Source organism: Mirounga leonina, unplaced genomic scaffold (genome assembly GCF_011800145.1).
Source record: "Mirounga leonina isolate KUSES-001 unplaced genomic scaffold, KU_Mleo_1.0 Mir_98, whole genome shotgun sequence".
NCBI classification, from domain to species: Eukaryota; Metazoa; Chordata; class Mammalia; order Carnivora; family Phocidae; genus Mirounga; species Mirounga leonina.
In genome coordinates this window covers 5,333,091-5,355,891 of record NW_023270921.1, presented here as the reverse complement: position 1 = coordinate 5,355,891, position 22,801 = coordinate 5,333,091, and the positions used below count along the sequence as shown (strand labels likewise).

The 22,801-nt window shown below is 35.1% G+C and overlaps 1 protein-coding gene across 8 annotated transcripts in view; it reads left to right on the top strand.

Moving 5' to 3' along the window:
- The window catches only part of LOC118006658 (casein kinase I), a 47,786-nt gene that overhangs the window by 16,241 nt on the left and 8,744 nt on the right, over window positions 1-22,801 (top strand). For 3 of the 8 annotated variants that reach the window (XR_004678148.1, XM_034999376.1, XM_034999373.1), the window contains exons 3-10: window positions 5,709-5,835; window positions 8,705-8,803; window positions 11,225-11,308; window positions 15,386-15,525; window positions 16,840-16,918; window positions 17,929-18,003; window positions 20,743-20,849; window positions 21,866-21,978. Coding sequence is in view for 6 of the 8 variants with exons in the window: in XM_034999376.1 (XP_034855267.1) it covers window positions 5,709-5,835; window positions 8,705-8,803; window positions 11,225-11,308; window positions 15,386-15,525; window positions 16,840-16,918; window positions 17,929-18,003; window positions 20,743-20,849; window positions 21,866-21,978 (824 nt within the window). In the remaining 2 variants the exon portion in view is untranslated. Of the gene's footprint in view, window positions 1-5,708; window positions 5,836-8,704; window positions 8,804-11,224; window positions 11,309-15,385; window positions 15,526-16,839; window positions 16,919-17,928; window positions 18,004-20,742; window positions 20,850-21,865; window positions 22,020-22,801 lie in introns of those variants that run through there. The other 5 variants (XR_004678149.1, XM_034999378.1, XM_034999374.1 and 2 more) reach the window with 4 other exon arrangements.

The window sequence follows — 22,801 nt, the reverse complement described above, 5'->3', positions numbered from 1 at the left end:
TCAGCGGGGAGTCTGCTTCTCCCTCTGACCCTCCTCCCTCTCATGCTCTCTCTATCTCATTCTCTCTCTCAAATAAATAAAATCTTTAAAAAAAAAAAAGATTAACCATCACACCTATCAAACTGATAGTCTGAGGGGAGGACCTACATTAAACAAGTCTTCCATTATTATTGTCCTAGTCATAGAGATGAAACCTATTTGAGTGCTTTAATCTTAACTACATACTTATTTATTTGTTTGTTTGAGAGTGAGAGAGCACAAGAAGGGGGCAGCAGGGGAGAGCAGGCTCCCCACTGAGCTCGATCCCAGGACCCTGGGATCATGACCTGAGCCGAAGGCAGATATTTAACCAACTAAACCACCAGGTGCCCTGAACTGCATATTTATGATAATTATTCTGATTTATGGTTCTTGGAAGTCCTTAGGCCTCATAGCAATACTTAAAATATTTCAATCATTTTATTTCTTTTCTAAGGTTTTTTTATTTTCATGAAGAGATTCTCAGAAGAAATCCCTAGCATCAAGTCTCCAACTATAACACTTTTTTTTTTAAGATTTATTTATTTATTTGAGAGAGAGCATGCGAAAGCACTAGTGGGAGGGGCAAAGGGGAGAGGGAGAGAGAATCTCAAGTAGACTCTTTGCTGAGCATGGAGCCTAAAGCGAGGCTCCATCTCACAACCCTGAGATCACAACCTGAGCCAAAACCAAGGTTCGGCCACTCAACTGACTGTGCCACCCAGCACCCTTCCAACCATAACACTTCTAATTGGTCACCATGTCATTGTCTCATCCTTCTCCCACTCCCCAATTTCTACATTGCATATTGATGCCAAGGCTAATCTTAAAATGTTGATTGAATTGTATTATGTCCCCCACCACACTGTACTGGTAGTTCGCCCAGTTATTTATAGAATTTAAAAGCTCTTTAGCCTGACTTTCAAGAGTCTGTAATATAGCCCTGAATTATAAGCCACCTTGACTTTCCTCTTATAGGAGGAGCCTGGAGTTTATTCTTACCCCTGCTAGCATGCCCTTTACTACCTTCCCAATCAAAATACTATCCCTTTGTCAGGATCTGACTGGTAATAGACCATTTTCACAAGGCTTTTTTGGATAAATTTAATTACTGTTGATCTTTTGGTTTTCTGAATTCTTTAGCACTTTTTGTCAGCCCCAATGACTCTTGTATTAAATTCGGCTTTTCATGTGTCTTAATTTTTTAACTAGGTTTAGTTTGGATATGGGTTTAGAGGAAGGGAAATGAGAGCAAAGAGGTGGATGGACCTTGCCTTAGCATCTTCTTTAGAACTTAAGGTAGCTTTCTTATGCTTTAAGTAATGACAGTTATATAAATTTCAAACTCATTCTTCGGTCTACGACTTCCTTGATTGGTCAGGCAACTCTTTAAGTCTGAAAGCATTGATTTAAAACAAGTAAATGGAAAAATGAGACCCTTGCACTTTTTTTTTTAATTTCATCCATTAAATTAATTGCTTTTTCTGCTTGTTTTGAAACTTAGTAAGAATAAGGTCCAAATCAAACCAGAGTTCTTTCTTTAATCTCATAGATAAATTTGAGTACCTACATGTGTATGTATATCACTTTATTATATTGTACTTACTAGCAACATATACCGCACTCACATAAAAAAGGTCTAAAGATAATATCTGAGTTTTTGTGTTGATTGGTTTCAGATTGTCTGCAGACTTAAATGAACTCAGAGAATCAGGTTAGTGCTTGCTCATTACCCAGGTTCTGTGAAGATGATTTCAAACAGACAGTAAGGTCTTACCCTACTGGGTGTGGAGACAGAAACACCACAAAGTGGCAGCACCTGGATACTGTATTGTCAAGGGGTTTGATTGTGGATACAAGCAGTAGTCAGTGGCTATGGGAATTCTATCTGAAATGGACCAGTGTGGAACAGGCTACTTAAGGAAGATTTCTTTGGTGTCTGGGTATTAGGACATTGGGGTTGAAAGTAGAGAGTTAGAAGCTCATTTAGAATAGAAGTGGAAAACATGGAGGTGAGGGTAGAAAGTGAATAAGTAGGATTTGGATAAGCAGTAGACTGTTCCTGGCTTCTAATCTTTGTGTACTTATGTCTGGATGAGTTAGAGAGGTGGAAAGCACAGATGGGGAGAGTGAGGTGTTAACTTTATATATTCCTTGAGACCAAAAGGAAGTATGAAAGATAGAAACACCTGTCACTTAGGTTTAAGAAGTTTCAATACCAGTCTCTATACAGCAGGAAGACCTAATACAGAAATGCATGGTTTTTCTGTGGAGAAAAGTGCCTTTGAACATTTCTATTTTAGCTGCTTTTTATGGACTGTTTATCTTTTTGATGTTGAGAATAGCAGATATGTCTTAAACACTTATGCAGGTAAGGAGGAAAATGCCCAATAACTTGATTCTTTTCTTTAGCATGTTTCTAAAATTCATCTAATTCTTTCCAGTTTCTCATTATTATGGGAGTATTCTGCTAAAGGCTTATTTTGCAGATGACTTCTCAGAAAGTTCTTTTTGAAGTCCTCTGTAATTGCATGAAGATAGGAAATACGAATTTGTGCCTTTTACATTTCATGTTTATATTTGGGTTAGATGGATGGTTGTAAAATTTGCTCAACTGTTGTAGTTAGTGAGGCATCCAGTGGAAATCTGTCCATGGAGAGATGGCATGTGGTCTGAGGAGAGTTGATTTTTGCTTTCCCTTTTCACCTTTGACTTTTTGTGCCTTCTCATTGCCTTAGCTCTTTCTGGATTTGGTGGGGGTTTTTTGTTGTTTTGTTTTTGGTGCAAAAAGATGGTTTATTAAAGCATGGGGACAGGACCTGTGGCAGAAAGAGCTGCTGCCTGGATTTGGTGTTCTTGTATAGAGTATTTCTTTTTCTTTAAAACCTAGATAAGTTAGGGGCTCCTGGGTGGCTCAGGTTATGGTCTTGGGGTCTTGGGATCAAGCCCCGTGTCAGGCTCCCCGCTCGGCAGGAGGCGTGCTTCTCCCTCTCCCCCTCCCCCTGCTTGTGTTCCCTCTCTTGCTCTCTCTCTCTGTCAAATGAATAAATTTTAAAAAATAAAAAAAAATAAACCTAGATAAATTATATTAATTTATATTAATATTAAGATTTTAATTTATTTTATAATTTATAATTATATTATTATATTAAGAATCTGCTAATTTTAGTATTGGGTATTTATAATGGCAAGGATTGATTTTGAAGTTCTGACAACTCCCTAGCACAGATTTACCTCTCCAGTTAAGAAGAGGAAAAATGCAAGAAAAAGAAAATAAACAGGAAAAAGGAAAGAACATACACCTATTTACTTTGTTCATATTTTACCTTTTAATATTATTAGATTTATCCATCTCTTCCTGTGCCTATCTCCAGCCCCAAAAACCCACCACTGTGAGTCTTTCTTTCAAGTAAATGTTTGAAGAAATGTCAAGGGTGTTGAATTCCTATATGGAAAACAAAGGCTGGAAGAGGGAAAGTAACAGCTGCTTTGTATACAGTTTAGGTACAGTAAGTTCTAGACCAATTCTGCCATTGGCATTTCTGTTGCTTAGGGTAGTGGGCAAGATCTCTGAAAGGTTAAGCAGAAACTTTCCCATCAGGGTACCTTTTTCTGCAAAAGGGTGTGAAAATTGATTCCTTTTTGTGTGTTTGGTGGCAGTTATTTATTGTGTTTGTAAAGTAGTTCTCAAGAACAGTTGGAACAGAAGTATAGGAAGGAGGGCGAATTTTTTTTTTTTAATTTGTTTACTTTAGAGAGACAGAGTGAGCCTAACCGGGCAGGGCAAAGGAAGAGGGAGGGAGTATGGAACCCGAAGCAGGGCTCCATCTCACAACCCTGAGATCAGGACCTGAGCTGAAACCAATAGTCAGATGCTCAACCAACTCTGACCTACGTGCCCTGAGTGTGAACTTTTTATACTAGTTCCTTTTTTTTTTTTAAGATTTTATTTATTTATTTGACAGAGAGAGAGAGAAAGCAGAAGCAGGGGGAGAGGCAGGCAGAGGGAGAGGGAGAAGCAGGCTTCCTGAGCCCAGTGTGGGGCTTGATCCCAGGACCCTGGGGTCACGACCTGAACTGAAGGGAGACGCTTAACCTACTGAGGCAACCAGGTGCCTCTATACTAGTTCCTTTTTAATCTTTTACTCTCATAACATAATATTAGGGAGCATATTCCTTGTATCTGAATATGGGACCACCTATGTAGTAGTTAACTTCGCATTTCTTAGAAAAATATTTAAATATTAACCCCACATACTCTTTTTTTTTTTAAAGATTTTATTTATTTGAGAGAGGGACAAGTAGACTTCATGTGGAGTGGGGAGCCCAACACAGGGCTGTAATCCCAGGACCCCAAGATCATGACCTCAGCCACCCAGGCGCCCCACACACACTCTAATTTTAATCTTGATTTTCTTTTAAATAATTGGCTTATCAACAAAACAACATACTAGAGCAAAATTTAAGAAAAGAAATAGCACTAAACATTTACCCACTAGACTAATGATTTGTTAATACTTTTGCCATAGATTTTTTTAAGCCTTTTTCCCTTTTCTGAATATTTTTAAAACACAAACTTGTCAAAAAGTGGTAAATCTTGGTATCAGTTTTTGTTGAAGTTAACAAATTACTCCACTGTCTTTTAAAATAACTTTTTCTTAAAATTTTTTTTTATTGGCCAGTTTTCTTTTCAAGCAGAATCTTATTTTATAGGCATATAGAAACTTGAAATCATTTATTATAGTGATTCCTAATCCTTGGAATCTCTAAAATTAAAAGTTAGCTATTCCTTGAGTTTGGGGGGGACAAATAGTGTATTTACCCACAGTAATAAAGCATTGGATAATTAAAACAGGGCTCCAGTAGAAAGCACATGTCATCTTTATGGTAATATTGGTTATTTTTGGTAATCAAACTAAGCAAAACTGTGACTCCTTTTTTTAAAAAAGAACAAGTAATTATTGATTAAATACAACTTGGTAGTAAATGGGACAGGAGTTCTAACAAAAGGGATCTTTGCTTTGTAAGATTGGTATAGTCTCCTTCATTTCTTCAGTTAGGAAGTAGTATCAGGTGAGATTAAGGAATTTGGCAGAAGTCATGGGAATCAGTGGCAGATGGATATAGAATTCAAATGCTCTGGTAAGAGAAGTGTTAAGGTTACTGTGCAAGTTCTATCTTAATATGACAGTGGGGCCACTTGACAGAAGAAACTCTCCTTACCCTTAATTTTGTGTTGGGCAGTATAGTCAGTTCATGGACTCATCATCTGAATAGAGGAAAACTTTAAACCTTAAGTAAAACCTAACTGGGGCACCTGACTGGCTGTCAGTGGAGCATGCCACTCTTGATCTCGGGGTTGTGAGTTCCAGCCCCACATTGGGTGTAGAGATTACTTAAAATGTAGATTAAAAAAAATATATGGTACCTTTATTTATTTACTTATTTTTAAGGATTTTATTTTATAAGTAATCTGTATACCCAGGTGGGGCTCAAACTCCTAACCCCCGGATCAAGAGTGGCATGTTCCACTGACTAGTCAGCCAGGTGCTTCTGTGGTAACTTTGATAAAATAAATAGATAAGGAAAACTATCTTATTATTAGAGCTTAAGAATTTTAGAAATTTAGTGATATTAAGTGATAATCACCTTTTCCTAAAGCTCTCCCTTTTCCCCTTTTATTTTGTTAGGTGGTATGGTCAAGAAAAAGACTACAATGTGCTAGTCATGGATCTTCTTGGACCCAGCCTTGAAGACCTCTTCAATTTCTGTTCAAGAAGGTTCACAATGAAAACTGTACTTATGTTAGCTGACCAGGTATGTGAAATTTTGATGAAAATAAAAAAAATTGAGAATACTCATAATTTAATTATAATATAAATTTTTATAAACCAGAGTATGTATAATCCTGTGCTATGTAACCTTAGGTTCAGCAAAAATAAAAAAGATATAATAGTAGGTTGTACTCATTCAAGAGTACTACTTTAATAAGATTTAATAGAGGTTCTCCTGTGGCATAGGACAGAAATGGATTATATTGGTACCCAGTAGTTTTCAAGTTGTTCATCAGATGGAGTCTGTTTTAGTGAAGATTATAGAGGTTTCTTTATAAGATTTTTGAAGAAAGCACTCAATATATAAAGATGCTGTGGAAGAGAGTAACATTTTTAACATTTAGATTGGATGTCAAAATAAAATGAGATGATACCCTGGCATTTGAATTAGAATTTTTAAAAATATAAATTCAAAGGATTAGAAAATAGTGTTCATTCGCTGTAATCACCTGATATTCTAGTAAGATTAACAAAAAAAACCTCTTGAGTGGTTCAAGCAAATATTAGCAAATTACATTGTTTTATTTGTGGTATGTTAAGAACTCAAATGTTGAAGGTTAAGATCCTCCTAATATGTTTTAACTAACATGTGAATGAATCCTAATAGAAGAGTTTATATTCTGTAGGTTCTGTAACACATAGGTATTAACCAGTGAACATTTATTCAGGGCCTTCTGCTTTACTTAGAACTAGAGGGTGCAAAGAAGAATAAGAACTCTAGTCCCTTTCCTCTGGGAGTGTACAAGTTCAGGAGAGAAAAATGGAAAAAACTACGTTCAAGATTTTGTGATAAAAGTGTATCTTGGGTACACTGGTAACAGAAAAAAAATGTAGTTCAGGGAATGGGGTTGCATTAAAGCAATAGTTTAAGGAGGTAGCTGCTAAGTCTTGGCTCTGTAGATGATAACACTTGAAGGTAAGTAGTTGGGGCCATTTATTATCTTTTGCCACACTTTTTCCCAGTGAATCAATGATCCTGGTTTAATGGGTATCACTTAGACTAGGACAAGTAAGTACATTAAGTGAGAGAAATGTTTTTTTCTTCTTTAATAAAGTACAAGTTGCTGCTATAACTAAAGGTGCTATTTGGACATTGTATACATCTATTTCCTTGAAAGTATAAATAGTTTGATTATAGATTTGGCTTTAAGAGACATTTGTCAGAGTTCAGAATCTGTATGGTAATAAAAGCTCTAGGGAAAGTGGGGACGAATAAGTAGAATCCTGACACATACTACTGAGAAGAGCAAAAACATATGTATGGGTAGAAAGATAAAGTTAGTCTTTGGGTATTGAAAATATTTTCAAATACTTTTAAGTATCTTATAGAAAAGATAGACATATTTGATAATTTAACAATTAAAACTATTCTAGAAGTGATGCCATAGTAACAAGACAGTTTTTTAAAATTTATTTACATAACAAATGACAGAAAAGATTGTTATATGCACAGAATTCTTAAAATCGGTAAGAAAAGGACAAGCCAAAAGAATAATGGACAGAGGTACAGATTGGCAGTTCCAGAACAGTAAATGAGCAGACTTTTAAACTGTTAGTGAAGAAGTGAGGTCAATACCTGTCATATTGGCAAAATTTAGAAGGAACTAAAATAAGTTTGCCAATGGGAAAAGAAATACTCTCAAGTATTGCTGGAAAATGAATTGTTAGAGCCTTTTTTTTTTTTTTTTTAATTAATTTATTTATTTGAGAGAGAGTACATGAGAGGGGGGAGGGTCAGAGGGAGAAGCAGACTCCCTGCTGAGCAGGGAGCCCGATGCGGGACTCGATCCCGGGACTCCAGGATCATGACCTGAGCCGAAGGCAGTTGCTTAACCAACTGAGCCACCCAGGCGCCCGTTAGAGCCTATTTTTAAAGACAATCTGGTGCCACCTATCAAAATGATAGCTACTTCGACCCAGCCACTCTCCCTACAATTGTATGGGGTTTATAGCCCATAGAAATAAAAGCACTAGTAGGTAAGGATGTATTTAATTGAAATATGTTAACAGCATTATTGTTCACAGTGAGAAGATGTTGGGAACAGTGGGAATAATGGTTTAGGAAAACTTAATCTATATCATAGACTATTTATTTATGGCCGTTAAAAAGAATGCTAAGACTTACACCATTTGACTTGGCAGAATTTCCAAGAAATTAAAAAAAGGTTATTAGAATGACATCCTTACTATTCAGTTTTTGAATGTGATTACTTGTGTGGAGAAAAAAACAAGGGAGACTTCAAAAAGCATCTAAGAAATGAAACATAGCATGTGTATGTTCCCATGTTTTGTGTTTATGTTGTATGCTACTAACTTCCAGGAATGTTTAGTTAAAAAGAAGCAAAGAAGAATAAAATGAATAGGATGCTTTTATTGCAGTTAAAACAGTAACAGCTTGTATTTTTCAGTTGGTCAACATCTCCATTCCCAATTACATGAGTTCATACGTGTGTGTAAATAAGAGTATGGAAATGGGTAATGCCAGGCTATTGTAACACAGGTTACCTCGGGGCAGAGAATTGGGTGTGGAAAGTTGATGATTAGCTCTAACTGAAACAATTCTAAATTTACTACTTTTGTAATTTAAAAATTGCAAACACCAGTTCTTCCTACCAGGTTAGATGTTATGTTTATAATCAATACTAGAACATGCCAAAGAATGGGGCAGGTTTATGCTTCAGTATCCATGCCCTTTACATTTAATTTTGTCTAGCACTGTCTTTGTGAACTCTAAATGAAGTTGTTAAAATATATCTGTGATCTTGAGAAATAATTGAGAAATAATGTGTCGCTTTCTTGTATCACAATTCAAATTACATAATTATCTCTCACCCCCTCCTTTTTTTTTCCAGATGATCAGTAGAATTGAATATGTGCATACAAAGAATTTTATACACAGAGACATTAAGCCAGATAACTTCCTAATGGGTATTGGGCGTCACTGTAATAAGGTTAGTCAAATGTTCTTTGCATGAAAGAACAAAGAGTAAAAACTCCAACAATTGCTTTGATAGACTTTCAGTCTTTAAGAAGTCATAGGAAATTGTATTTGCTGTTGATGATTGCTTTAAAAGATTGTGCTAGAAGGGTAATCAGCTAACTCTATTAACTTAGTAACTTGAAATAAATTTTCTCCCAACTTACCCAACCAAGGTTAATTATCTATATGGAAATATAAAATTCCCAAGGGCTTTATAATGAAATGTAATTATCTGTTGTTTAATTATGAAACAGTTGTATCTATTTTTCACTCATTCAAGTAGTAAAAAACCCCATATACTTTTTTTCCTGAATGCTAAAATCAGATTTTAACCTTTGTCTCTGAAGTGTGGGTTTTTGTAATATATGTGTTCGTGCCAGCGTGGGAACCACTGACCCATCTGTCACCATGGCGTTAACATTTGCTGACTGAGCATGATCATAATGAGAATTCTTCAGTCCTTGGATTTGTGTATTCAAAAGGATAACTTTTGGGCCTGCTTCAAAAGTAGTTGACAGTTTTTTACTTGGGTGCCAAGTTGGGTGGATTCTCCATCCTTCCTTCCCCTTTCAAAGGAAAATATATAGTCAAGTGAAATGAATATTCATACAACAAAATTAGTATTCATTGGGGTCTCAGAATGGTTAACATACGGGGTGATTGGGTTTTAGCTAGTGACGCATGACTGCAGTTAGAAACTAATTGTGTTGAAACTTTATCTGCAATGATTAGTTTTATTGAGTGAATTGCTTTATTTATCGATTCAATGTTGAGCTCGGGCAGACAGGCAGCATTGGCAATGCACTAAGCATGTTATGATCTGATGATCTGATAGAAATTCTCAACTTCAGGACAACTTGGGGCTTTTTGGTTTTTGTGGTTTTTTGTTTTGTTTTGTTTTTGGAAGGAAGATTCCCATTTGTTTTATTAAATCATTAGGAAATGTTTGGTGTTTTTAGGTCTGGCTATAAATGTTTACCTTTGTTTGCCTGTATGAATGCCAACTTGTAGCCATTACCATTAGAACTGGTGTTATTTGTTAATGTGTGAGACATTAATGTTGGTCTGACCAAGTTTTAGGAAATAAATTTTTTTTGTTGAAAGCTAAACTTTAAATAATGAAAGTTGTGTATATTGACATATAACTGATCTTGCCATTCCCAAATTGCATCTTTTTTTTTTTTTTTTTTTTTTAAATATTATGTAGCTTCTCTCTCTGAAGCATCCAGGTGCTTAATTGTTATTGCAAAACCTGGTAATTGAATTGAAAACAAATTACTGGTCTTAATTTTTGGGGCAATTTTGTCAATTTGACCCTGATCTTTTGGCCATTTCCCAGCCCTCCTTCCCCATTTTCTTCCTGCTAAAGACCCATTATCCTCTTGTGATCTGTGTTCTGCATGTCGACATTGCAGTACATGGTTTTTGTCTTAAAATTAAATGATGACCTAGATAATACCTCTTTGCTCCCCCTCCCTTTAAAAATAGCTTGTTAATTACATGTTGTGTTAGGATGTCCAATTTGCCCCATGATGAAAACCTTTTTAGGATCTTGTGTCCTCTCTAGAGGTAATAAAATACTGTGGAGCTGCTTGCTGTTAATAACGGTTCAGAGACCCTAGGGTAGAAGTGCAGTGTTTCACTTAACAAAGATCCAAATTCTAAATGTTGTTCTTGAACATTTTAGATTAGTGTTTTGTTTATGTAGTTGGTTTTTAGTGTTTTCCTTCTGTATTGTAGTTTGAAAAAAATGCCAGTTTTATGAGACTGGATTCTTTGGTTAGCTTGTTGTAGTAGTTTTCTATTAATGGGGGAGAAAGAGTGGGGGGGCTTTTGAGTTTTTTGTTGTTTTTTTTTTTTTTTTTTAAGTCAAATTTCTTAATTTGGAAAATTGTTCTGAATTTGATATTTAGGAGTGACCACTCCAATCTTAGTGAATTTGTTCATCTCTTCCAGTAATCAGCCCTGCATGCTTATGAAAACCAATTTTGAGGTGACTAAATGCCTTCTACCTCTTCCTTACTGAAGATTTTTTTCCCCTGTACAATCTTTTTTGGGGGAAGGGCAGATTGTGATACCAAATATTCCAGAACCAAATTCCCCAGTTTTGATTAAAAAATTAAAGAGCCAAATGTCACCATTGCTATCCCTGATTCAGGCAGTGACACAATATAGTGGCATTAAAAACTTGAGTATTTTCCAGAATTCAAATGTTCTTGAGCATGTGATTCTTATTTGGAAAACTGAGAAGCTACAGTGCTTGGTGGAAGAAGGATGGCATTTGGCTACCCTGTTCTTTCTCTAATGCCTCGGTGTTGCCTGTCTGCGCCGGCCATTGTTGCAATGTAAGCAATACTGTTTGATGCACTGCCACCCTCTATTGTCTGTTTAGTGTTTAGAATCTCCAGTGGGGAAGAGGAAAAGAAGCATGACTGTTAGTACTTCTCAGGACCCATCTTTCTCAGGATTAAACCAGGTCTGAAACTGTCTCCTATTCCAACCTCAATCCCAAATTCATGTGCTTTTCTTTTTTATTGTTTTATTTTGATTATTTTTGTTTTGTTTTAATTCTGGAGAATGTAGATCTTGCTCAAGCATCTCTTACGTTGGCATTATTCAGACATACTTGGCAAACATATAACATTACTAAGATTTTTTTTTTTTGTGGCTTTTGCTTAAAATTTGTAAAGTTTAGAGAAAACCTAAATGAAAACAGGATTATGTTTAGATCTCTAACATCCACATGAGGAAATGATATGTTGGTCTTGTGTTGAAATTCTTTGTCTAATGGTAAACTTGAGATAGACTGTTAGTTTTTAAAAATGTATTTGGAGTTGCAGAACTTAATGCATGAAATACATCTAAATTCAGTGCATCAGTGCTGTATGATGAATATATTCTGCATCAACTCTCTTCCCCTTCCCTAGTGAACTTCAGGTAAGTGTAGATCAGATTTGAGATCTAGTGTTTGTAGAATTGATTTTCCCCAATCTGTGAATTCTCCCAACTTCAACCAAATGGCGTGAGATGCTGAAAGAGCATTATATGCTCTGGAACTAGGAGACATTGCAGTCTAACAGTATAACAGTAACATCATTGAAGCACTTATCAAACAGTTACCAATTAATAACACATAAGATAAAGGAATGCATAACCTGATGATTTAGTGTTTGGCAGGCTAAGTAAACACCCCAGTAATTTTCTTAAAATTTTTTTATGTAGGTGGAACTCTAGAAGTTAGTGAGCTTCGTTAATTAAGCTCTTGAGCAAATAAATGAATCATCATTCAATTTAGTATATACTGAGAAAGGAAGTATTGGCATGAGTAATCAAAAGAGAAAAGTTGTATTTGGTGTATCAACATACTTTGTAGTTTCAAAGTATGTTCCATACTTTGTACCACATTCATCATCTGGGTGATCATTTAATTCTTTTCCAGCGTTATTCCAGGTATCATCTTCTCCTGCTGTTAAATAGGTTTCCGAAATTCAGACTTATTTTCATTCACAAAGAAGTAACAATTGTGATTGATTCTTAGTTGGAGCGTGGGAAGAGGGGTTGCTGGGTAATTAGGCACATAATAAAGCACCTAGTGCCCCATTTTTGCTTATCCATTCATTCACATGTTTAATTTATATTTTGTAGCATAATCATTTAATAATTTCCATAAAATTGTTTATTTTCTCTGCATACAGGTTAGCTGGGTTGTGAAGAAAAGTGAACTTGTGAATTTTTTGGAAGGGCAGGGAAAAGTGGCCCCTGGTTAAGAGAAAAATTGCTAGATATACTGCAAACTAAAATTAGCTTTAGTGTTTCTGAGGAAGGTGCACCTCTGCTGGATGGAGTTACCCCAGTATATACAACATTAACTCATTACTACATGCCTTTGAAGAATAGGCTGCATTCTATAAAACAGGCAAAAATTTTACTTGGAACACAAAACACAAATCCACAGAAAAGCAGCTTGGCCCACCAAAGAAATTAGACTTCTTTTTGTATATGCAAACCTGTAAAAAATACATTATCTTACGACTTACTGAATATTGACTTTTCCTTGTTTGATTCTTTATATATTTGCGGCTGTTTGGATGTATCTTTGGTATCCTGTGGTGTCATGTAAACACTTCTATTATGTTTGTATTCATTTTTAAATTCAAAACAGAGGGCTACTAATGAAACTTGATAGGTACCACCAGAAAATGATGAACTACCAAGAGATTTAGATTTTTTTAAATTTTGAATAATCTTTCTCTTCAGTTGTTTGCTCATAAAATAAGATAGCTTTGTTTAGCAGTGAAATTATTTTTCCTGACTTACTCTCAGGTTTTGTAAGAGAAAATTTAGAGTTGATTGGCTTTGTAGTTTTTTGTTTCGATATTAAAGTTTGAGATATTTGAGAAGATAGTGTTTGTTTTCTTAATAAACTACATTTCATCCTTTAGAGTTGTGGAAGGAAAGAACTTTAGTAAACACTGAGTTTTTTATAAAATCTTAAAAAGTTGTGAGAAAATGTCTGGTTATTGAGTTGCAAATGGAGCTACTGAATGTAGACTTACGAATGAAACTATCAGGTATAATATGTCAGAGTTCCTATCTTCTCCTCTATTTTGAAGTATTAAAAGAAGCAATCCCAGAAAATATCCTTTAGAGGAGAGTCTATGTCCTAATCACCTTTTATTTAGAACCCACATAATTCTTAGGGGTATTTTTAAAAATACTATGAAGCTGGGTGTCCTTTTTGTGTTTGTTTTTGCCTTGTTTTCTTTTCAATGTGACTCTGCAGAATCTTAAGTCATACTTTTTGGTTTGCTTCACAGAAATGTATTTTGCTCCTTTTAATATTTATATGCTGAGCCCATTTTCATATCAAGAGAAACTTAAAAGAGTGTGAGCTTTATTTCTCTTTGTGTTTTATAAGACTTTCTCATAGACGTATAATAATGTGATTGCTGAGGAAGTGAATTTAATCTACTAGAGAGCTCTCATCCAGTTAAATTTTACTAAAAATGTAATCTTCCTTCTTTTATAGTAGACCAGGTAAAAATAAGTATCTCATTGTTACATTGGTGACATAAGCTCAAACCTCCATGTCTTTCCCATCCCGATGTCCAGTTAAGGCCAGGGTACAGTGCCTGCCTGATATAAGTGTTTTTCTTTTTCTTCTTTTCTTTCTCTCTCTTTTTTTTTTAAGATTTATTTATTTAAGTACTCTCTATGCCCAACAATGGGGCTTGGAAATCACACCCGGAGATTGAGTCTCATGCTCTTACAACTGAGCCAGCCAGGTACCCCTCGATAGAAGTGTTTTTCATCCTCCTAAGAGAGGCGTTTGATCACATCTTTTCACCTAAATCATTCACTTTATTTATTTTTATACAAACTCTAATAGGCTAGGTGACCAGTTTCCTAGGAAGGACATTACAGATTATAAACTGGGTAGAAGGGACCCAAAGTCTACTTAATGGAAAAAAGAACTATAAAATGTAGGCATAACTAGGGGGAAAAAAGTCTAGGGCTATGTACTGTAATGCCACATAGACCTGCCTTGTTGGATAATCTTTGTAAACATAACTTTAATAAGTGAATTTATGATCAAGACTAAAAATTGGAGTAAAGATTATTTTGCTTTAGAAGGTAGGTAAATATGAATATATTTTGGATTTTTTCTTTTTTGATAAAAAACAGGTTTTTTCCTTCTTTGAAGTGTTAATCATGGAGAATAAACCTCAGTTACTTTTAAAAATTAGCTACATTATAAATGAATATCTTATTCCCTGTGTACCATATAAATAAGACAGCACTAAACATTATTTTGTTCTAAAATACTAGTGTGGTTTTTAGTTAGCTCCTTTAAACTGCTGATTGTAAGTTATCTTGATATAAGTAAATACTAAGTACTTTTTAAAAAGATTTTTGATCAGTTTACTGTATTTCCCAGAAGTTTAACCTGATACATGGATAAATGTCAGTGGGAAGTAGTAGAAGTAATGCATGCTTAAAAAAAAAAAAAAAAAAAAAATCCTTATTTTTTGTTAATAAAAATTTTGGGTTTGTTGTCAATATCAAACTTTCAGAGTTGTCTTATTTTAAATAATGAACATTCTGTTGGCATACTGAATGAAAAATGGCCTTTATAAAATGGAAGAATTCCAGATAGTTTACGTTTAGTTTTTGAAACCTCATGCTTGTTTACCAACAGTAACAGGATGTCAGATTTCATCATGGCACACAGCACACTTGTCAACTCTGCTATCAAACATGTATATGTTTTTCCACTACTTTTCTAAAGACAGGCTCCTGAGTGTATAGTAAACTGGGCCTGTGAAGTTGGTTCAGCTCATAAGGATCAACCACTTAACTGTATTTTTTTTTAACTTGATTTATTGATGAGGACTAGTAGAAGCTTATTGGAGTGTTGTTTGTTCATGTTTTCTGCCTGTGATACTTTATTTTGATATAATTGAACAAGATAGTATAAATGCCATTTAATGAATAAGGAGCAGTTCAGCTGAACAAGGTTGGAAGCCTAATATCCCTTTATTTTCTTTTAAAGTTATTCCTTATTGATTTTGGTTTGGCCAAAAAGTACAGAGACAACAGGACAAGGCAACACATACCATACAGAGAAGATAAAAATCTGACTGGCACTGCTCGATACGCTAGCATCAATGCACATCTTGGTATTGAACAGAGGTGAGTTTGAGAAATGAATGTGTTTATCAAATCCATAGCAAAAGTCACTAAAGAATTTTTGAAATATTTTAACTAGTTTCTTATGATATATAAAGACGTCTCTTGGCTGAGGATTTGAGGAAACCTGTTAATCCTTTTACCTGTTGGCTTTAGTTAGTGCTGAGAAGCCAATTAAATGAGAGACCTTTTGTTTTCTTTGTTGAAGGTTGTCTCTTGGGGAGAAAATACTGCATGATGGAAAGTTAGCATACAAGCAGTTTTATCTTGTTTATTTTTATTTTATTTTTTGCAGCTGAAGACGGTACTTATTTTCTTAATGCTGATCTTGGACTTTTTATATTTTAGTAGTATAAGTTAAATTTTGGAGAAGAATATATTAGTTATTTATTTTTACAAGGAAAATGTTATTATCTGAGTCCTGAGGGACCAAGAGGGGGTTGGTGGGCCATCTCATGTTCTACCCTTTCACTCCTACATAAATTAATAGGATCTGGATTGAGGTAAACATTGTCATGGTCTCTTTGCTTTTTCTAGGTCTTCTGTTTTCTTTTTTTTCCTGGTTTTTCATCTTCATCTTTTATCAGTCAGTTTTGCTCCTTAAAACAAGCACAGAAATGATAAATGATATGCTTCCAGGTTAGGGCGCTTCAAGAGAAGATTTTTTTTTTTTTTTAAGATTTTATTTATTTATTTATTTGAGAGAGAGAATGAGAGACAGCACGAGAGGGAAGAGGGTCAGAGAGAGAGGCAGGCCCCCCGCTGAGCGGGGAGCCCGATGCGGGACTTGATCCCAGGACTCCAGGATCATGACCTGAGCTGAAGGCAGTCGCTTAACCAACTGAGCCACCCAGGCGCCCTCAAGAGAAGAATTTTAAGCTTAGGAAATGTTCAGTGTTATGTGTGTATATATTCATATAGATGCTTAATTAGCTTTAAAATACTTATTTCAGCATCCCTCAAGTTCTTTTTTATAAGCTTCTGCAAAACTTAAAAGTATCCTGCTACTTTGTTCTTCCGTCTTTATTAACTTCATTTAGAAAGTTGCTCAGCTAAATCCTTTTTGCTCTTTAGAAATTAAATTGCAGGCTGTGTTGGATTTTATAATTTTGTATTCTGTGAGAAAATTTTGTTAGACATAACTCTATGAACTTTTTAATTTTTTAATTTATTTTATCTTTTTATTACTTTAAGTACGTTCTTTCACAAGCCACCAAATTGCTTTTTCTCCTTGCTTGGGAAAACTTCTTGTGTACCTGCCTTTCTTTCACATGTTTTCCATAATTCCAGCTCATAACTTCACATTTTCTTTTCTAGTCGCCGAGATGACATGGAATCATTAGGATATGTTTTGATGTATTTTAATAGAACCAGCCTGCCATGGCAGGGACTAAAGGTAAGTGAGACTCCCATTCCCAGTTTTTTGTTTTAAGAATAAAAGTACATATTGGAGATGAACTTTAAGATCCCTTTCAAACGAGGCTTTCTGAGAGTGAATTAACTTTATTTTTTACCTTTTATTGGGCAAATAAAATCTGATCATTTAAGAATTAAGTTAATAGAATCCCAGAGTCAGGCCTAAAGAACAATTTCCTTTGGGACAGTAAGCAGGTACCCATTGGTAACCAGTAGCTTTATCTCAATGGAAATTGACATGGGCTAATTAAAGGTGGAGGCTTTCTCATTTTGATGTGTTGCCAGTATGTTGAAAATGTATACTTTTATGTGTAGTAAAACTGGTTCTTCTAGTAATACTAGCTATCTTAATTATCCTAACACTTGTTTCTATTAATTAGGAGTTTCACCCTGACTTTTGTGAGTCTCTTAATGATAACTCACCGTGTCCTAGAATTTAAAGGCTACTTTTGATACTTTATTGGTCCTTTAAAGGAAAATGGTCCCTGTATTTATTGAGCATCCGTGAACTAGACAGTTGCTCAGTGCTTGTATGGATAGTTCTATCCAATATGAACTATTTTTACATTGGAAAAATATTTTGACTTCACTTAATAATGTTACTACACTTTATATATAGTGTTACTAAATGGTGGGCACTGTTTTTGTTATTGATCTACTTAACCTTTGCCCTTGTGTTGAATATGGGTTGTGAAAACTCATTTCAGATTTAACTTCACCCATTAAATCATGTTCTTATTAGACTCACCCTTTCTTAACAGCTAAAAATGTTTTTTAAAGTAGAAAACTCATATAAAAAACTAACAGTTTAGGGTTGGGAAATTTTGGTATATTGTACTTTGATTTATTTTTTATTCCAGGTTATGATTTCTCTTGAATCTCAAGTTTACATTTATATCTGGTGGGTTAAGCTAACAAGGTTCTTATTAGTATTGAATAGTATTATTAGTATTGAATATGTCTATGTGGTTTGATTCTTATTTTCCACAGGCTGCAACAAAAAAGCAAAAATATGAAAAGATTAGTGAAAAGAAGATGTCCACTCCTGTTGAAGTTTTATGTAAGGTAAGTGTGCCTGATGGCTTTTTTTTTAATATAAAAAATCCAAGAAGTCTGGAATTTAAACATCCTATTAGGTAGCTATTTGCCATTTTAAATGTATGTTTTGATAATTCTAAGTATCTTTAAGAGTGGCTTGAACATACGGGTCATTTTAAATAAGCATTTTATGTTTCTGGTTTGTTTGGGCCCTATAATCTGTTAAAAATTAGAGGAAGAAAGGGGCGCCTGGGTGGCTCAGTTGGTTAAGCGACTGCCTTCGGCTCAGGTCATGATCCTGGAGTCCCTGGATCAAGTCCCACATCGGGCTTCCTGCTCGGCAGGGAGTCTGCTTCTCCCTCTGACCCTCCCCCCTCTCATGTGCTCTCTCTCATTCTCTGTCTTAAATAAATAAATAAATAATCTTAAAAAAAACAATTGTTAATTTAAAAAAAAAAAAGAGGAAGAAGAATAGGGCAGGTTACGTTTTCTAGTGGAACCTCACCAATTTATGACAAAATTAGGAAATATTCTCCTTATCTCTAAACCGGTGCCAGTAAGGAAAGGATCTTAACGGTTGTCAGGGACATCAAGGAGTAGAGAAACGAAGGCAGATCACAGCAATCCAAAATAGCCAGTGTCCAACAATATAGATGACAGTTTGAGTCAGGGTTGTTGCCCTGAAATCTCAAACTTTGTTAGAGAAGCCTGTAAGTAGAGAATGGAGAAGTAGCTGTGTCATGATGGATAACCATGGTCTTTTCCATTGAAAGAAAACCACACGGTCATCTCTGAGACAATTGTGTACCCGAAATTATTAGGAAACAGTATATAATTATATAGTATAGTTGGGTGTTAGAAGGGGGAAATGAACATGGTGTTGAAATAGTACTTTGTGGAGGCGGGGAGAGGTGATGTTTTTATGTCTCCCTGTCCACAAATTTGCTTTTCCATTTTCTCTAGATCTACAGTAAAGGAGGGGTTGGGATGGGTAAGAGACTATCATCTTTTCTGAGACTCTTGGGATTTGTTTTAAATTATGAAATACATTTTAGGTGAATGAATAAAATGTTCGTGTGTTATAGTGCACCCAAATAACTTTGAAATCTTCTATTTCTGGAAGCAAAACATGTTTTCTATACACTACTTTTCCATGCAACATTATGATTCATTTGGATTATTGGAAAAGTCAGCCATTTTTACAGGAAAAGAAAGGGAGGGTTAGTACATTGTCTGCTTCTGGGTTATGTCTTAATTTTGATCTAGAAATAATGAACCTGGGTCTTTCTGGATTAGCCACATAAAACTGATCTGAGGGTGCAGTGAACACAGAATATTAGTATTACTGTAAAATAGTGAGATTGTTTTCAGTCTCATGGTCCACTGGTAACTACTTATTTCATATCTGTAATACTTAGGATATTGGTAATTTTCTTTTGTTAATAAGGTTTTGCCTGTTTTCGTAAGGTAGCAGTGCATGAAGTAAACTATTTGACTTTTAGTTGGCAGTTGTTTAGCTCTATTTATAATACACATAAAAGCAAGTTCATTTGGTATATGCTGCTTACCATTAACACAGACCATGAAAATATATTAAAAATTTTTAAAGTCATGTTAAGAGTTTAAATAAAACGTACAATATATTTATCACTTAAAAGGTTTCACCTTTCCATCTCGAACACAGAAGTAGCATAAAAATTATATCTGTATCAATGCAGTGAGTAAAAATAAATGTTGCAAGTATGTCCATTATATCCCACCTTAACCTCCTGCATGTGAGAAATTTCTCAAAATTTGAAGGTTGTGGGAAGAGACTGTCTTTTTAACTTCCCACCCTTCACATTCACATATACTCGAGGCAGGGTGTAGGGATTTTTGTTTAAATTTTTTGCATTTCTACATTCCTACTGGCAAAATCCTTTTTGGTGGTTAATATCTATAGGCTTAAAGGTGTGTTATATGCATTTTTTAGAATCTTTCCTTTAAGAAGCTGAGCATGTAAAAAGTTTATGCCTACAGGTGTACTTATTAATACTGTTTATGAAAGAAAAAATTTCATCGCCTAAATGTCCAGTTATAGGGAACAAGTTAATTATGATGTATTCACTGGTTGGATATTATGCAGCCATTCAGAAGCTTATGTTGGAAATAACACAGAAGGATAATTGCAATATAATGTTAGTGGAAAAACAGTATGTTATGTATGCAGTATAATAACAATTACGGATAAAAGAAAAGGCAAACCCAATCTTTCCATAGGACAAAGCATTGGATTGATCTGTATCACAGCAGTGGTTGCACTGTATGTTTGTACTCTTGGTGATTTTACTTTTCTGTTTCTCTAGGTATATACTATTTCCCCAAAGAAGTAATTACAGAGTTGGGGAGAAAATGCCAGTTCACTGACCTGTTGTGGCAAAGAACCTTACTGGCCTCCATTTGGTCATTTGTTCATTGTTGCCATTGAAGTATTAGACATTGATAAAATAATAACAAGTTGGATATCCAGATTACTTAAGAGTATAATACTGTAGGGAAAGGATCCATGTTTCCCCTGCCAATATTAAAAGATGTACATGATGAGGTAGTCAGGATTTATGAGGATACCAAGTCATATTATAGTTAGTTTAGTTCTCAGATCTTATGGCAAAGTAGTGAAACACTCTCCTCAAAAACCATTTTTACTTGTATTTAAATACATTTATTTTTCTGTCTTAAATAAATTTTTTTGTTTTTTTACTTTGTGTTTTAACTCTTGAACTTTAGGGGTTTCCTGCAGAATTTGCCATGTACTTAAACTATTGTCGTGGGCTGCGCTTTGAGGAAGCCCCGGATTACATGTATCTGAGGCAGCTATTCCGCATTCTTTTCAGGTCAGTTTTTAAGGTGTTTTTAAGACTGTAGACTCTAGTGAGGGAAATTAGTTAAATCCACCCAACACATCTGTTCTGACAGGTAGCAAATTAAAGTGGGTCTAAACCCATATGAATAAAATCTTAAGAAACTGAGTTTGGAAAAAATAATAAAAGAAAGAAACTGAGTTTGGCATGTTTCCATTTGTGGTGCAAATGTGCTTGAAATTATTTTAGTTTGGGATGGAGAAACAGTTGAGTCAGACACAAAGTAGAATCTAACTTTTCCACGATAATTGCCATTCATACTAGATAGAAGTGATTATTGGTGGCCCTTGGAACTCTCCAGCTTTGCTACAGAACCCTATTTAATAACAAAATTAACAGCAATTAAAATAGTTACGGGGTCTATGATTGTGTGGAGACAGGCCTCAGACTCTGGGGTTCCCTAGGTGCAACCCAGAATTGGTCTTGAGCAGAGGGGGAAGTAAAGTACATGTGGCCCGAAATCTTAGTTGGAAGAGGATTAAGAATTGGGGGTAATTCTCTAACCCCAGAAGAGTCTTCTTTCCAAGCCACCAGCATACACATCTCCCCCACAAGCTTACATTCTTATACTTACTCTGATTTGTTCTTAGAAGGTACCTCCTATTTGGATGGTTCCCTAGATAATTGACAGCTTGACTCCATGTTTTTGTTCATGCTGCTGTTCATTGCCACTCCCCTGCCTCTTTCAAGAAAGTAATAAAGTCGGCTTCTTTTTTGAAAAAGGAGATGATTTATTCTTAATGAATACATCAGACCGAAGTAGTGACATCATTTTCCTTCAATTGTGACTTGTAAAAAGTGGAATTAATGAACTGAACATTTAAAAAGTCATGTATATGGAATGAAATCTTTTAGAAATTACCATACTTAAGAGAAAACACTAACTACCATTTCCTTAAAAAGTGCCCTCACTGTCTTGAAAGCCCAATGGAGTATTTAACTAGACTGCATTATTAAAGGATTAACATATACCATACTGTGTTTTACAGGACCCTGAACCACCAATATGACTACACATTTGATTGGACAATGTTAAAGCAGAAAGCAGCACAGCAGGCAGCCTCTTCAAGTGGGCAGGGTCAGCAGGCCCAAACCCCCACAGGCAAGCAAACTGACAAAACCAAGAGTAACATGAAAGGTTAGTAGCCAAGAACCAAGTGACGTTACAGGGAACAAATTGAACACAAAATTGGGTAATTCATTCATTTCTAACAGTGTTAGATCGAGGAGGTGGTTTTAAAAGAAGTAAAAATTTGGCTCTGTGTTTTTAAAAAAAGACGTCCTTGGAAAATTTGACTACTAACTTTAAACCCAAATGTCCTTGTTCATATATATATGTATATGTATTTGTATATACATATATGTGTGTATATATTATATCATTTCTCTTGGGATTTTGGGTCATTTTTAACAACTGCATCTTTTTTACTCATTCATTAACCCTTTCCAAAATAAATATTTGGTGTTGGGAATATGGTATAATCAATCAATCCAAAATCCTAGACCTAACACTTGTTGATTTTTAATAATGAATCTGGTTAGCTATGGTATTTGGACTTTGTTTCAGACTAACAGTGTTAAGAATTTTTTTCTGCATGTTAATGCTTTAGCATTTAAAATGGAAAAATGTGAACATGATCTAATTTCCAGAGGTGAGTCTGGCATTGCCCCCAAAGTGTCTATCTTCTCAGTTGCAGAGCATCTCATTTGCGCTCTTAAATGCTCAAATAACTGAAAAGCTCGACACATCCTTCCTAGTCAAAAACCAGATCTCTCGTTTAGTTGCGATCTAACTATGTAAGGTTCTTATTTGTCTTGGGCTTTATTTTATAAAATCTTGCAAATACTCAGGTTCTGGGGGTTTGTTGTGGAATTGAATTCTTCAGTTAGGCTTTGCAAATTGGGGGAAAAAACTGGGGCAAATG